The sequence below is a fragment of the Pleurodeles waltl genome, chromosome 11, assembly GCF_031143425.1.
Source record: "Pleurodeles waltl isolate 20211129_DDA chromosome 11, aPleWal1.hap1.20221129, whole genome shotgun sequence".
Classification (NCBI taxonomy): domain Eukaryota; kingdom Metazoa; phylum Chordata; class Amphibia; order Caudata; family Salamandridae; genus Pleurodeles; species Pleurodeles waltl.
The window spans coordinates 708,318,590-708,335,846 of record NC_090450.1 but is presented as its reverse complement, the minus strand read 5'-3'; the positions used below and the strand labels follow the sequence as shown (position 1 = coordinate 708,335,846).

At 45.1% G+C, this 17,257-nt stretch overlaps 1 protein-coding gene across 2 annotated transcripts in view; it reads left to right on the top strand.

Moving 5' to 3' along the window:
* LOC138266025 (uncharacterized) overlaps positions 1-17,257 on the top strand; it is a 341,072-nt gene that overhangs the window by 31,636 nt on the left and 292,179 nt on the right. The window contains exon 6 of one of the 2 annotated variants that reach the window (XM_069214334.1): positions 1,926-2,272. The exons of the other annotated variant lie outside the window; for it this stretch is intronic. Within the exon in view, the coding sequence (XP_069070435.1) occupies positions 1,926-2,272 (347 nt within the window). The remainder of the gene's footprint in view (positions 1-1,925; positions 2,273-17,257) is intronic. 2 annotated transcript variants of the gene reach the window in all.

Below are 17,257 nucleotides of genomic sequence, written 5' to 3'. Positions count from 1 at the left end.
ACTAGTGACCTGGCCTGAAGGAGGAAGATCCTTCCGCTGCGGTGGAGAGAGCCAACTGCTGGAGGTCTCTTTGTGAAGTTACTGCTGTGCCAGCTGGCCGACTTTAGCAGGCAGGGTTGGCTGTAGGAGCCCTGGTGAGTGTTGCAGATCACTCTTGCCTCGCCCATCAGCACACCTCCCCTTGCTATTTGTGCATGTGCACCTTTTGTGGTTATTCCATATGCCTGAAAGACACAGGCTGTAAAATCAGAGTTTATCAAAAATTGCTATCCCTACACTAGAACAGAATAGTTATTTGATATATTTATAGATTGATCTATGGGTCGCAGAATGCAAGGAAGCTGTTCTGCTACAAAACAGTAAGCGTGCACTTGAACCTAAATTGTGATTACTTCAATGTTTTCTTTCTGTAGAGAGCCCTGAGATTCTAGGACATCCTTCTTCATTTAGTTATTCCATATGCACCATATCAAATGATGTTGTGATTGAAATTATTATTTTTTTTTTTTAACAAAGACAAGCATTGTGGTTTAAATTACATTAAGGCATCTATTGTGTGACTATTTGAGTTCTGAGCAAAAACAACAAGTGATGGACGGAATGCTGAACATTGTCAGACACTCACCCCCAGTCAGAGATCTGGGTTTAATCCATCGTTTTTTTGCTCACCATGCCACCCCAGTTTGGACCCAGCCATATGCAAATCAGTCTTGACCCTGTTCCTCATGGGAACAGTCCAGCCCGAACTGCCAAGCCAGGTCCTCACTGGACCGCAAACAAGCATCCTGGGACCGGTTTCGGGGTTTCACCCCTCATCAGCCAGGCTAGCTTGAATCCAGTGGCATGGGAAGCACGGGACCCACATCTGGGTATACCCTTCCCACTTAGGGCGACAAAGCAAAAACAACAAGTGATGGACGGAATGCTGAACATTGTCAGACACTCACCCCCAGTCAGAGATCTGGGTTTAATCCATCGTTTTTTTGCTCACCATGCCACCCCAGTTTGGACCCAGCCATATGCAAATCAGTCTTGACCCTGTTCCTCATGGGAACAGTCCAGCCCGAACTGCCAAGCCAGGTCCTCACTGGACCGCAAACAAGCATCCTGGGACCGGTTTCGGGGTTTCACCCCTCATCAGCCAGGCTAGCTTGAATCCAGTGGCATGGGAAGCACGGGACCCACGTCTGGGTATACCCTTCCCACTTAGGGCGACAAAGCAAAAACAACAAGTGATGGACGGAATGCTGAACATGGCTGGGTCCAAACTGGGGTGGCATGGTGAGCAAAAAAACGATGGATTAAACCCAGATCTCAGCACCCCTCAGGTTACTCGGTAAGGCGTGGGACCACACCCCTCAGGTTACTCGGTAGGGCATGGGGCCACCCCCCTCAGCACCCCTCAGGTTACTCGGTAAGGCGTGGGACCACACCCCTCAGGTTACTCGGTAGGGCATGGGACCACCCCCCTCAGCACCCCTCAGGTTACTCGGTAAGGCGTGAGACCACCCCCCTCAGCGCCCCTCAGGTTACTCTGTAAGGCGTGGGACCACACCCCTAAGGTTACTCCGTAAGGCGTAGGACCACCCCCCTCAGCACCCCTCAGGTTACTCGGTAGGGCGTGGGACCACTCCCCTCAGCACCCCTCAGGTTACTCGGTAAGGCGTGGGACCACACCCCTCAGTTCACTCTGTAGCTCCAGGGGGACCAAGGTCATGGTGTTCTCCGGTGTTTAACGCCACAGTATAATGGCCCATTTACAGGCTTGTCTGAGATTCCCACACTCATAACACCCCACAGGTGATCTCTTTCTCCCTGAATCCCATCTGGCAGTCACGTGCACCAAAAGAGGATTCCTGTATTCTAGCCCAGAGCATCCAAGAAGCCGGTGTAGTGACTGTCTGTGTTACCCTCTTCTTTCACAGATACCCTGGACATCCACCTATTCTCAGGGCCTGGAACCAAATCACAAAGGCTTCGCGCCACCCCAGAATCACCGTCCATCCTGGAGAAGTTTCTAGATGACGACATGTCACGGTCTATCCTGGAGGATATTCTTGGGGACTCGGAGTCATTGTTTAAGCTGGAGAGTTATGTACGTGACTTCGAGTCATTCTCTAGGATTGGGAATCCTCCAGAGGAGTCAGCATCACACCCCTTGAAAGAAATTCTGTCACTGGGGAACCAGAAGAGGATTCCAGTTGCTCTGAATTTGTCGGGGACAACCCGTTACCTGGCAGTTACCGGGACCCCACCCTCGGTTACCTTGGAGGTGAGTGATGTTGGTTCTATTTCTCGTGCAGAGAGCACCATTATTCTCTACAGTAAATGACGTCCTAAAACCTGCTGTAAACTAATACCACACTGTCACAATATATCAAAAAACAATGCGCACCATATGATTTATCAGGTCACCAGCAGCGGGGACGGGGGGTGTTTTGGGGGCGGTAGTTAGAAGCAGGGATATAATGTTCTAGGAGTGAAAATGCTATAGGATTCAAGTCCCTGTCGTCTTCTCCAGTGTCGAGGATAAGCGATTCCATGAATGTCCGGGTAGTTTACAAGCTTGTCATTATTGATTGATTATTTATAATTATGTATTAATTCATTGGAGGTAGTATTTATTTACTTTCGATAAGAAACAAACACATTGCAATTTTGCTGATAAGCCATCTTTTTTAGTCGAAGTCAATTTAGGTTGCTATCTTAGTTCCCTTCCTCGGGTTGGAAAAGACCAATATGCTCCTAAAATCTCGCAACCTGCGAGGTAACTTATCCTGATAAAGGCATCATCTCTAGAAAGTCGAGTCTTTTTGGGGTTTTTCACTGAATGATATGAGACCAACTGGCTTTGCCAATGTTTGTGAGTACTATGAGGTACCAAGGTACCTGAAAGAACTGTAAAAAATACAATTACATTATTATAAAGGCTGCTACAAAATGCGCAAATACATTCTGGTTAAATTAAAAAAAAAGCTCTTCTCAAATACAGATTTGAATAATATACAGTTTATACCTAGTGCTAAAAAAAATGTTATAACACTCCATTAAAACCACACACTCCACAGCTCACCTTGGAAAACCATTACAATACCTCTCTGAAAGAAATATCTTTGCCACCAGAAAACTTCAAGTGGCTCCTTTTAGTAAAGTCAATGCAGGTTTTCAAGCCCCTTTGTATTTGCAGATTTACCAGTTGCCCACATTTGCATGTGTTTAGGGAAGGAGACCCCCTGGCTAGAAGGCCTTTTCTTATCTGTCTGCCCCTCCCTCCCTCAGAGCACAGGAGACCCCCCTGTCTTCCAGCCCAGCTGGGGAAACTCCTCTGCCTGTAATTTCGCCCTGCCTCCGTTGCCCTTTCGGTGAAAGGCTAAAATTACGGACAAATGCCATCCGTTAAAGCTTTCATCACGGACAACGGACAGCAGGGCGAAATTACGGACAGTCCGTGAAATTTACGGACGGGTGGTCACCCTATTTTTCAGGAACAAGCTTTATCCATTTGCTGAGTGTAGCAACGCGGTGCAATGATTACATTGAACTGTGCCTTGGAACCTAATAGGGGCAGTAGCAGAAAACGAGTATTTGGGAGCGAGAGGGCGGTAAGACATTAACTACCATTTGAGGCGCCCTTGTCACTTCACAGCGTTCACTTCCACCCTCTGACACTACGCATGACGATCTACCTAATGAATGTTCATTTGACAGGTGTCAATTTGTGAACCCCTTTGATTCCACACCAATACCGACATGGGGGGCTGCAAGGCTCATCCAGCCTCCGTTCCTCCATTTGCCTTCCCGAAAGGATTTTTTTAAAGCAGATCTTGTCCCTTAAAGGAACCAGGGCCCATTTAAAAAAGAAAAAAAGGTTCCTGTTTTGGAGACTATTGGAAGGAGCACTACCTACTTCTCCCAAGGCTGCCGACAGCATTTACAAAAGGGAAGGTGGTACAAAGGGGCACCTTTCCTTTGTAAATCATAGGGGAGAGAATGTGGTGTAGCACCCAGAGGTGTAGACCCTAGTACTAAAGAGCTAGGTTTGAGGCTCAATTTCCTGTGATTCATGCCAAATCACTTAATCATGCGAAAAAAATAAAAACGTATCCTATGTATTGTAACTCGTGCACATGTAAAGTGCTCCACAACCTGAGTTTGTGCTATATGAAACTGCAAAGAAAATATACAACTTTCTTCGGGGTGTCAGCAACTGATCAATTGTTTGGGACCGCAGATGTGTTCGCAAACCATTGATACATACCATTATGACTTACAGCTAGGTGGGGACACCTGCTTCACGCCTACTGCTAATTGCGATTCAGAATAGATCACAAAGGCCATTTTGTGTCTGCAAGACTTTCCCGACACTCAGAATGGGTTGAGTAAATAGAAAAAAATCAATTTCTGCAGTTACAAACCCTGTGAATTTGCAAATTGCAGGAATTGCACTCGCAAAATAGCTTTATACATGTGCCTCTTATCTCTTCGTTTGGCTTGTGATCCCATTTATATGCTGGCAGCACTCAGATCTTTGTTATGTGCCCTACAATTATCCCTTTCCTTCAGTCGAAAATCTAGGATGTCCTTGCAGCTATCGAGCACTGATTGGCTCATGGCATGGCGGGCCCATGTGAGCATACGGTGCAGATTCCAACCAACTGGGAGGGAGAAAGGAGGAGGACCTCAGCAGTCTGCTCTGCTGCTCTCCTGTTGTTGTGTCTGACAGCAGGTGTGCCACCTGAGTTCAGCAACTTCCATATTAACCTCGAATTGCATGTACAGCGTATTATATATTGTGTGTGTGTGTGTGTGTCAAACGTGCCAGTGGCAGGCAACTTGTGCCTGATACTGGAAAAGTCTACCCTGAGCTCTGATGGAAGCTCTACCAATCCTACAGATCCAGATGTCTTCCTCTCAATAGCTGAGCCTTACTGAGAGTTGCTAATGAGTGGAAGGGTCAGGCATCTGAGTGGGCCATTGCTGCCTACACTTGTTTTGCCCTCACTATTCCTGTCTCTTGAGGTCAGCAGACCCTGGCCTGACCCTTGATTTGGTATGCATTCCTCAGCGCTGGTGATCAGATTCCTTCCTCTTTCACAGTACTATCAGACTTAGCAGGCCAACTAGTTACTCATCACACCACATCCTACAGCTTACGCTCTGCAAACCCCCACCTACTAAAAGAGACAAAAACACTGTGTGCCCCCACAAGGGTCAGGTCCTTTGAACTACACTTTTCTCTCCTGTGGCTTGATATTCCCATTCAAATCAGACACACCAGCTCCCTTGCAGATTTCAAGTGAGCCCTCAAAACTCACATTATAGGACTCAAAAACAGTCTCATGGAAGCTTCGCTCATCATCTCCCCGTGGCCCCACCAGCCACTGCGTAAAACACAGCACCATAAATAGCTGTCCAGGGCCCACACAGTGTGAACATGAACATCTCTTCGCTGTCTGTTATTTCTAGGTTTTTTAATGCTTCAACTTATGTTACAGTATCTTCAAGGTTTCTGTATGTAGTCACCCTCCAGCTCATTAACTCCTCTCCCTATGTACCTTCTTAATCCCATGACATGTATCACCAATTTATCAAAAGGACTGCAAATTTGCATTACCTCCATGTACACTGACTATTTCACATTCAAGAGAGATATCGCCAGTGTGGGTTATGTTGACAATAGCACTCCTCGAGTAGGACAATGTGGTGCTTAAAGGCACTTCTGAATATTTTGTGGATAGATGCAGCTCTTTGGACAAAGGGTGAAGGCTGATGTCCAACTCGAGGAGCGTCAGGAGCTAAAGATACCTCAGTCATGAAGAAATGTGGAGCGGTTCTAGGATCAGTGAGGGGATGTTGGGTTTATGGTAAACGCTCCAGACAGAGAGATGTCCTGCCAAGGGGGAGGTGGGCATTAAGCAGAGAATTACATTTATGTTTTTTGTGTAGTTTTTGCAATAAACAAGCTCAGTTTTATGGTCATCGAAGTACTGTTCTGCAAGAGTACAGTACAAGTAGAGATTTTATAAATCAGAGCAATGATTCACATGAAGCCGTAAAGGAGCAAGCCTACAGCACTACACAAACAGTACAGTTCACCATCAAGAGCGCATACATAGATACTCTACACAGTTCTACACCACACATCAGGCATCACTAGTGCAACAACTACAAAGTAAAATAAGAAGGTCAGTCAAAACGAGTTGGATTACCACACATGTGGATAGGCACCGGGTGTACAATTGTTGGTTAAGCTTTGAAGGAAGTCAAAGCTGAAGTTTGAGTAGCCCAGGAAAAAACAAAACAGTGGTCCATGTAAAACTCTAAACACACAAAAGGGCATAAGGAGAACACTTAAAGGTACTAATTAAATAAAGAAGGTGCAGGAGGGGGAACCTGTCAGAGGGAACTTGGTGAGAGTTATTGGAAAGTGTAACATTATTTTGTGAGTTTCTTAAGTAAGGATGGTTTATGTTCCTACCTTGAAGAGGTGGAAGGAGGCATCATCCTAATGGAGAGAGGCAGTGAGTTGAATTTGTTGGGATGTGTTTGGGTGCTTCTATATTAGGTTACGTTGTGAGCAGGCTGGCCCAATGGTCATTGGTGGTGAAGGTTCAGAACTTATTCAAAGGATTGGAAGTAGTATTCAAGACACAGGAGGAGAAGGTGTGGTGCAGCAGTCCAGCTTGCTGAGGGACACTGCATGAATCAGGGTCGTGGCAGACTGACAGGTATGGCAAGAGGTGCATTTTTCAATTATTTTGTAGCTTGCGAAGTTGTCAGTCGAGGTGCTAAAAGACAGATAGTCTGATTTTGCGACATTACAGTGGAGAAAGAAGAAAGGAATCTCATGGAATGGAATTGGGAGATGATTTGCATGAGTTACAGAAAACCGCAGGGCCCCTTTTGATTTTTCAAATATTTTCCTATTTTTTCCTCAAAAGCATTATTCACTCCTTTAAATGAAATTCAGTACAGGATTAGGGTATTGTTGGCCCACACCCAATAGGGCAGTGACTGAATCAATCACATAGCAGACTCTGTCCCATCTGCACTGAACATCCTGGACAGTTCCTACTGTCTGATTTGACCAATGCACGTGTACTTAAGGTGGGGTAAGAAAGGTGCATCTTTTTGGTTTCTCAAGCCAGAAAGAGCCAGAAATCAGGATCAAGGCTCAGGCTGGTATGCAAAATTCCTGATTTTACTTTGTGATATGAAAAATCATCGTGAATAGCCGTGAGTTATAGTTACAGAAGCTACAGCCAGGACCCTAAGCTCGGCAACCGCTGACTTAATCAAACTCAAAATTAAGAGCTGAATCAAACTGCCTGTGGTTTAGGAAACGTTTGAAACTGTAATGTTTAAATTTGCTTACCCTGGAACAGTCATAGAATGACTATCACAGAATAGTGGTCACTTTTGAAGATCACTGACCAAAATCTAACGTCCTCATTACTGATCAATATCTAACATCCACATGGCCATTCCAAATGGACTTTTCTGCTCAGACTCTCAGTGTAACTGGAAGGAGACACATTGTGGTCCATAAAAACTCAGAATAAGTATACTTCATGGAGTACTATCATATCCATATGGTAGCATGACTACAACGTGTGCATACCAGTCGAGATGTTGCACCAGAAGTTACATGTGATAACATTTTACTATAAATACTGAAGTTACCATGTCTCTTCACAAACTATGCCAGTACTGTCACAGGGTGCTAAAGTAAAACATATAACACCTTAACACTTAAAGACCGAAAACGTTGTGGCAATAACCAAGCACTTTTCATTCTACCAAATTTATATGTATAACAATCAATTGGTCTGTCATTGTATCAGTCACATTTTTCTGTCCTGCACTACAGCATGAGGCAGTAGATCAACCTACTTCAAGATAGGCTAACTTGACTGTGAGTGTCGGTATTCTGCTCTTACACAAGAAGCGCACCCGCACACAAGGTAGTTCCCTTCATTGTCAGGGACTACTGTGGCAGTGTGTGCTTTTTGAGACCAAATAAATACTTTAGCTTTTAGCCATTTTTTCTAGATTGACAAGGGTCTGGCAGCCTTCCCAACCATAAAGTTTTGAAAACCCGTAACAATACAAAATAAAACAGGAGTTGAAAAAACCAAAAGGCAGGCAGCAAATATTAGATATTTTGGTTTTACCAGTGCTTTTTATTTTGTGTAGGGGCATGATGCTGGGAAGAAGTTGTTAAATTGGTTTTAAAATGGTGGCACGAGGGGGTAAAAATGAAAAAAGAGTTTTAATTTTCGGCTTTCTCACAAAGAGTACCTCCATTGCTCTGTATCATGCGGCATGGTTCAAAACTGTGCTAAGCTTTTTTCTAGCATTTCCGTAGCATAAATAATCTTCATAAGCTGGATAGGTGCACATGTCGAGCACACTCCTACAACATCCAAAAGACAATAAGCAATTTGCATTTCTATGAGTAACCTTAGAATGCATACCAAGAAGCAGCTTCGGTGTCGTACTAATGGTTGAAGATGCTGGACAAGTTGAGAACCCAACCTACCACTCATACCCAGTCCAGCTGGGATATGCCTGAAAGGTTGTCATGAGCCAGCCCTCTAATATCACTCAACTCTAACACAGCCTCAGACATAACACACACTCTGGCACTGTCATGCGCACAACATGACTCCAAACCATATAGTTGGCCAAGCATTTGCCATCTCAACCATACATACAGATATATACAACCCAGAGGTGGCCTATCACTACGGACACCGGGATCCTCCCTGCTACCTTGTCCAAAGCATGACAAGTGCCTGCCAGGCTGAAAGAGTGACAGCCTTTCTCATGCCGCACTACACTCCTGTACGAACAAAAAGAAGGGGCTATGTCCACCAACGCTAGGTGTAAAACACTGATATAGCGCCTTGACAGTTGTGAATCCAAGTTTATGAAGGAAATCCTGCTCTCCTTGCACTTCCCCTGCTGCTGAGCTGCGCCCTGCTGCAGTAGCTTGCCTCTCCCTGAAAACAGAGATGTTTAAATGCCAGCTAGACAAAACACGTTTAGTGAAATTAGTTTTTGTTAAATTAGGCTTGTAAATGTTCTATTGAAAATAAAATTGCGTAAACTGCTACAACATGGTTAAATAGCCATGACGTTAAAAGGAAATTCCATTATAGGTAGTTTTTTCGGGCATTAGCTCTTATTTTTAACCAATCAACCCATCTCTCCTCCCCGTCTTTATTTCTTATCCTCCTAGTTTGCTCATACAAGTGCTGGGAGAGAGTATAAAACAGACAGATTCCGGGAGCTATTCTTGAGCCAAAACCGGTTTATGGGCAAGCAGTCCGAGCTGTATCCTGGTGAGGTGCTCGAGTGCAGTCCTTCAGCGGGGCTCACGGTGCAAAGTAGCGCCTACAGGGTGTTAAGAACCTGAATGAAACTCCACGACATACATACACAAAACTCATTCGAGGCACTCCTGGTGGCCCCATTGGCCAACTCTGACTCGGCTAACTCGGACTCCACGTTAATAGAAGGGCTCAAGGGCCCGAAGCTTACCCCTAGATCTGTGGATGAACTGTGAACACAAGCAGCTAGATCACATATTCATCCGAACCGCGTGACAAGCCGTGGGAAGGTAGTGGGATTGTTCCTAGAACTTACCCGGAACACGCTGCTGCTACCTACAAGTATCTTTTGAACAATCTACTCCTTGTTATTGTGAACATTGACTAATGTTAAGGCACATGCAAGCCCGGGGAGGGGCCAACACTCCGGGAGCGCCCAGACATACACCCAGACCATGTCTGTGGAAGGATGTGAGCTCCGTATAAGAGCCACACCCGGTTGCCAAAATAACTCTCCCACAGGTATTCACATGGATACAGGTTTCCTTAAGTAGTAGTGTGTTATGTAGTTTAACAAATGTTTGTAGATGTGAGAGGGAAGTAATAGGGGGTGGAGGGGGATATAGTTAAGTTGTGTGTAATAGGTCAACTCAGATTAAAGGGTTCACTGCTGCGGTCGCTAATCCTAAATCCTGTGGGGGTGGTAATAGTCCGAACGGGTGCTGCTACCCGGATCGGGTTTCATATGGGTTCACTATATAATGCTACATGACTCAACACGCAAATCTTAACACACACCAATATGTAATAGTCACTTGGAACGTGAGAGGACTGGGTGCACCAAGTAAGAGAGCTCGTGCATACGCACATCTCAGACGCCAGAGGGTACACTTCGCTATTCTACAAGAAACGCATCTTCTGGAGACTGATTTGCAGGAGATTCGTGGGAAATGGTGCGGGCAGATAACAGGCACAACATATTCAGCCTTCGCCAGAGGAGTGTTAATATGGATAGCGGGCAGAGTGCCATTTACTCAAACCTCATATAAGATAGACCAGGGGGGCAGATACGTGGTAATAGAGGGGCAATTAGATGGTCTGCTGCTTTCAGTAGACATTTTATGGGCGAGGGAGCGGCTTTCAAAATTCATCCTTTTAGCGCGCCAAAATAGGTGCTGATGGGCCATGGGGGTGAGAAGTTAAAGGAGACTCGCAACTCAGGTTACTTTACTTAGCTGAATGAAATGCTACTACATTTTTACCTCACAGAACCATTTCTGTCATTCGGTGCCTTTTCCTGGTTTAGTGAATTTCTCTGCAGACATGTTTGTATTATAAGCCAAAAAGTGAACGTCTTTTGCACATGTGCCAGTTCTATGCCTCAGGTAATGCTCGCAATTATTTCTACCTTTTTACAGTCACTGTCAAAGCTATGTAGGTCTAGATTTTTATCGTTTTTTTGTGGAAACATTTGCAAAATAAAAAAATGGTAAAAATATATTTTTTTAAAGTAACACTAAAGGAGTGGCCAAGCACTCAAGGCTCACCACCCCGGCAACGAGTTGCACTTTTTTTTATAAGGCCGTGCTCATGTGATGAGGTAAAATGCAGTCACTCACAGTGTAAGACATCCAAAAGATCAAGGCCAGATTTAAGAGGGCCTAGCACCTCCTTGCGCCACATTAGCGTCATTATTTTATGCTAATATTTCCCAACCAGGCCAAAATCGTTGCACCAGATTCACAAAGTGACACAATGCGTGCAGTGCGCCACTTTGCAACCTCTTGTCCCACATCATGCCTATTCCAGGCATAATGTATGCAAGGGGGCGTTCCCCCGTTAGAGGTGCTGAAAAAAATGGCACAAAAAAATCTAAAAGATTTCCTTGCTCCATTTTCTGAGGCATTTTTAATACCTTCATAGAGCAGGCATTATAAGGCGGCACACCATTATTTAAACAGGCCTCAATGTGCTTTGCAGGATTAGCATCAAAGTTTTTGATGTTAATCCTGCAAAGCGCCGAACTACCGTCAAAAACTTTGACCCTAGTTCCTTAACTACAGCTAGTGTGTGCCGTATCTTAAATACGGCGCACTCATGGTGACGTTGGGGGGCGGGTGCTAGAAAAGTTGCCCCAAGTGTGTTGGCCCATTGCAAAAGCATTATGCATGGCGGGCAGAAGCAAAATGTATCTGACACACGCCAAACCCATAGTTGAAAAAGTCAGACCGAAAGCCCTTGGAAGTATAAATATGCATTTTTTTATCACAATGTTTTGGGAAAACAGGAGAATGGCAAGACAGCAAAAGCTGTCACTAGGACAAACTTAAAAATGAGCACAGTGGACACCCAATAATCAAAGCATTGTAATGATTGACAACATTAGATGTTATAGTATTCAGTGACCACTTTCTTGCCTTGAAAAAGGTGATGATCGATGACCAGCACCCTTGTTGCAATAGCAAACAGGGCACCAGGGCAGGTGTCAGATACTCCGATAGTCCTTCTCTGGAGACATTTCACAACCCATCGATGCCTGGGAATGATCTCAGCGGATGTGCAGTCCTGTTTTCAGTTACAAATAGGGAACTGAGACGGCTGTCAGTTGAGATTGGCCATCTCCAGCCTGAATAAAATAATGGTGATGGTAGACAAGTAGAGCCGACAAGGGTTCGTGGACATTGTTCGCAGCAGCAGACACCCTGCAGGGGAAGTCATTTGCCCAAGTACTCCTTGGACTGTGCCCTTTTAGAAACCAAGAAGGCGCGCTCCCAATGACAACAGCCCTGGAGCCATGTTTAGAACTGCCAACAGGGCACCAGACCTTCTGGCTCCTTCCTTGGTCCTCCTTGACTCGTAAACAAAATGTGGTTGAAGGAAGGACAGGACAGTTGACAACAGCCTCAGCACCTGAATCACAATAGTGAATAGATCACTGGGACTACTGTCACCTGTCCTGGCCTCTTTTAAACCCTAAAAAGTGATTGTGAAGAAGCTGTAAGAGAGGTGAGAGCAAACACAACATCCTGTCAACAACAGCAAACATGGCACCGGAGGAAGATCTACAAAGAAGAAGTGAGAGGTAGTAAAATAACGATTTTACACATATCAAATCTTATATTCATGTCAGGCATAATAGCCCTGATGATCTAGAGTCGAAGTGGTGGGTCTGGCATAATAGCCCTGATGACCTAGAATCGAAGTGGTCGGTCACACTGTATACAATGACCAATTTTTTAATAGGGCTTGAGGCTCACCCACCGAAGTGGCATGCCTCCTCATAGGGTTGTTATAAAATTGAGCTGTACTCCTATATAGGAACTCTTAGAGGCAAAATTGTTTTCCACCCTGTTACTGAGTCCAAGATGTATTGACCTTAATACCCTAAAGTTAAAGAGATACTGCACCCTATGTGAAAAACTTAAATTATCTAGTGGTGAATAGCTGTACTATATAAATAGCTGAAAATTAAAGTTGTGAGAATATCCTTTCTATCCTTATCAGTCAACATTTTTCATACTATGTACAGCACTGTCCTGGGTCACAGGCTTTCTTCCGGACTACCCACTATTTCTCTATAAGGGAAGTTTAATACAGTGTTGCATTAAAAGAGTGCTTGAATAAAAAAAAGTACACAATAACTAATATTATAAAAAATGGTTGAGTGCTGCTCCCATCCAGTGGTGACCTGGTAGAAAAACAAAAACACAGTATGTATAATATCTGGTAACATTTGCACTTCTACATTAAACTGTTTTGACTGTAAAACAACTCATGCCTAGACTCCAGCTAGCAGAAAATCCTATGAAGAAAATCTTCCCTTATTAATTAATTATCTGACCAGTATAAATAATTGTGCTTTGTGAGATAACTTAATTGTTAACCAGGCCTTTTTTTGGCTATTTGGGGCAGTTCGCACTTAGGCCCTCATAACTGTTTTTTTATAAAGTGCCTAGCTCTGGATTTTGACCTCTAGCTCAGCCAGCACCAAGGGAAACCTACCAAACCTGTGCATTTTTTTTTAAACTAGACACCTAGGGGAATCCAGAATGGGGTGACTTGTGGGGCTCTCACCAGGTTCTGTTACCCAGAATCCTTTTTCAAACCTCAAAATTTGGCAAAAAAGACACCTTTTCCTCACATTTCGGTGACATAAAGTTTTGGCATCTGAGAGGAGCCACAAATTTCCTTCCACCCAGCATTCCCCCAAGTCACCCGATAAAAATGGTATCTCACTTGTGTGGGAAGGCCTAGAGCCCGCAGCAGGAAATGCCCCAAAACACAACGTGGACACATCACATTTTCCCAAAGAAAATTGACCTATTTTTTACAAAGTGCCTAGCTGTGGATTTTGGCCTCTAGCTCAGCTGGCACCTAGGGAAACCTACCAAACCCGGGCATTTTTTTAAAGTAGTCACCTAGGGGAATCCAAGATGGGATGACTTGTGGGGCTCCCACCAGGTTCTGTTACCCAGAATCGTTTGCAAACCTCAAAATGTGGCAAAAAAAACACTTTTTCCTCACATTTCGGTGACAGAAAGTTCTGGAATCTGAGAAGAGCCACACATTTCCTTCCACCCAGCATTCCCCCACGTCTCCCGATAAAAATGGTACCTCACTTGTGTGGTTAGGCCTAGTGCCCGCGACAGGAAATGCCCCAAAACACAACATGGACACATCACATTTTCCCAAAGAAAACTGAGCTGTTTTTTGCAAAGTGCCTAGCTGTGGATTTTGGCCTATAGCTCAGCTGGCACCTAGGGAAGCCTACCAAACCTGGGCATTTTTTAAAAGTAGACACCTAGGGGAATCCAAGATAGGGTGACCTGTGGGGCTACTACCAGGTTCTGTTACCCAGAATCGTTTGCAAACCTTAACATTTGGCAAAAAACAACACTTTTCCTCACATTTTGGTGACAGAATGTTCTGGAATCTGAGATGAGCCACAAATTTCCTTCCACCTAGCATTCCCCCACATCTCCCGATAAAAATAGTACCTCACTTGTGTGGGTAGGCCTAGTGCCCGCAACAGGAAATGCCCCAAAACGCACTGTGTACACTTCCCATTTTCCCAAAGAAAACTAACCTGTTTTTTTATAAAGTGCCTAGCTGTGGATTTTGACCTCTAGCTCAGTCAGCACCAAGGGAAACCTACCAAACCTGTGCATTTTTTTAAAAACTAGACACCTAGGGGAATCCAGAATGGGGTGACTTGTGGGGCTCTCACCAGGTTCTGTTACCCAGAATCCTTTTGCAAACCTCAAAATTTGTACAAAAAATACACCTTTTCCTCACATTTCGGTGACATAAAGTTTTGGCATCTGAGAGGATCCACAAATGCCCTTCCACCCAGCATTCCCCTATGTCTCCGGATAAAAATGGTACCTCAATTGTGTGGGTAGGCCTAGGGCCAGCGACAGGAAGTGCCCCAAAAACTATGTGGACACATCAAAATGATCAAATACAAAACTACCTGTTTTTGTGGGGGGACCTGCATTTTTGGTCCTGGGCTCAGCAGCCATCTAGGATATCCTACCAAACCTACACATTTCTATAAACTAGACACCCTAGGGAGTCAAGGGAGGTATGACTTGCGTGGATCCCCCAGTGTTTTCTTTCCCAGAATCCTCAGGAAACCTCAAATTTAGCTAAAAATCTAATTTTTCCCACATTTCTGTGTGGGATCATTACACCAGCACAAACTTCCTACCACCCAACGTTCCCTTCAGTCTCCCGGTAAAAATGATACCTCACTTGGGTAGGTGGGCCAAATGCCTGTGACAGGGAAGAGCCAAAAACATGTTGAAAATGAAGGGAACAAAAGCGGGTTCAAAAGGGCAGTTTGAAAAAAAAAGTTTTTAGACTGACAAATGGGGCAGAATTTTTATCGGTATAGATCGACAGTGCTGGGTGGTAGGAATTTTGTGGATTCCTGCAGATTCCGGAAGGTTCCATCACTAAAATATGGGAAAATGTGTGAGTTGCAGCAAAGTTGGAGGTTTGCAGGGCATTGTGGGTAAGAAAATGGTGCGGGTGCATGTGAAGCACACCACCCTGAACTCACCAAGATGTTTAGTTTTCCGATGTGTCTAGGTCATGTAGATTTTTCTACATGGCAGCATCCCAAAGTCCAAAAAGTGCAACCCTCACCATTCCAAGTCGGACGATTTTGAGAGTTAGACAAGTTCTCATAGCACAAATGTAAAACCAAAACCCAAAATAATCAAATGTCCTCTTGCTTGCCAAAGGATAAGATGTTTTAGTGTGCAGGGGGAGAGCTGAAAGACTGTTACCTCCTTCAGTTGGGGTGGGGGCATAACTATGCCCATACTGATGGGTAGCCACCACACCACAATTTTTTTTTTTTTCCGGCATCTAGTAGGCTTTCTGCCCCCCCCGGGACTGTATCTGGGGTAATTGTCCCATCTGCCACCGGTGGGCAGAACAACTTTGTCCCCATTAATTTGGGGTGGAGGCCATACCCCCACCCCCTATTTTTGAAAAAATAGACTGATCTGCCCCCATGGGCAACAGTAATGTGCCCCCATGGGGAGCGACCCTTGCCCAGGGGGCTGCCCCCCAAATAAGGGGGCTCCCCCCCAAACAAAAACACACACTCCAATCCCTGGTGCCTTAGTGGTTTCTGCCTCCAAGGGGGGAAGAAAAGGCCTAAAATAAATTTGCTCCCAGGGGAACAACCTTTGCCTAACGGGTCGCCCCCCTTGTGTGAGATTGGAGCAAAAAATAAATCCCTGGTGCCTAGTGGTTTCTGCCCCCCTTGGGGGCAGATCGACCTTTTGAAAAATAGGCCGATCTGACCCCCAGGGGGACAGAAATGGCTTAAAATAAATTTGCTCTGCTGGGGAGCGACCTTTGCCAAAGGAGTCGATCCCCTTGCATGAAATTGTCGCAAAAATATAAAAATCCCTGGTGCCCCAAGGGGCGCAGAAATGGCCTCAAATGAATTTGCCTCCCCCCCACTAGGGGAGTGACCCTTGCCTAAGGAGTCACTCCCCTTGCGTGAAAGTGACCTAAAAAAAAATCCCTGGTGTCTAGTGGTTTCTGCCCCCCTTTTGGGCAGATTGGCCTAATAAAAATAATCCAATCTGCCCCCAACTGGAGCAGAAATGGCCAACATACGATTTCCCCCGCCCCAGGGGAGAGACCTTCGCCTAAGGGGTTGTTCCCTTCCTTTAAACAATAAAAGAAAATAAAAAAAGATCCCTGGTGTCTAGGGGTTTCTGCCCCCCCAGGGGGCAGACCGGCCTAATTACAGTAGGCTGATCTGCCCCAGGGGGGCAGAAAAGACCTAATTAAAAATTGTCCCCCTGGGGAGCGGCCCTTGTCCAAGGGGCCACTCCCCTTATACATAAATAAAAAAAAAATCCCTGGTGTCTAGTGTGCATTTCTGCTGCCCGATTGTTTCACGAAAGAGAGAGACATCAAAGGAAAGGAAAGGCATTTCCTTTCCTTTGATGCCTCGCCCACCCCCAGCCCGTGATCGCAATTGAAATGCTTTTGGGTGGTGGAGGTGGGGGTGGAAAGGAAAGCGATTTCCCTTTGCCAAGCCATTGCGCCCCCGAGGGCCCATAGCAGGATGTAACGGTTGCATCCTCGGCACCTCGAGCATTGCAAACGAAGTAGTAACCGTTACGTCCTGGGCACCGAAGGTGTTAAAAACAGTTTCATCCCAAATCACACTGTGTAAATACAACAGGCATAGTGATTAATAGAACATACTGAACCATGATCATTAATGTAAAAAATTGATTATTATTTGTGGCGGGGGATGACTACTCACCTCAAGAACAATGACAACCCTGGTAAGGGTGAACCCTCAAAGTCACTAAATTACCCTGGTGCCTATTGCACAGAGCAGACAGGTTTAGTTTGAGGCAATGTGTAAAGTACATATGCTGTGC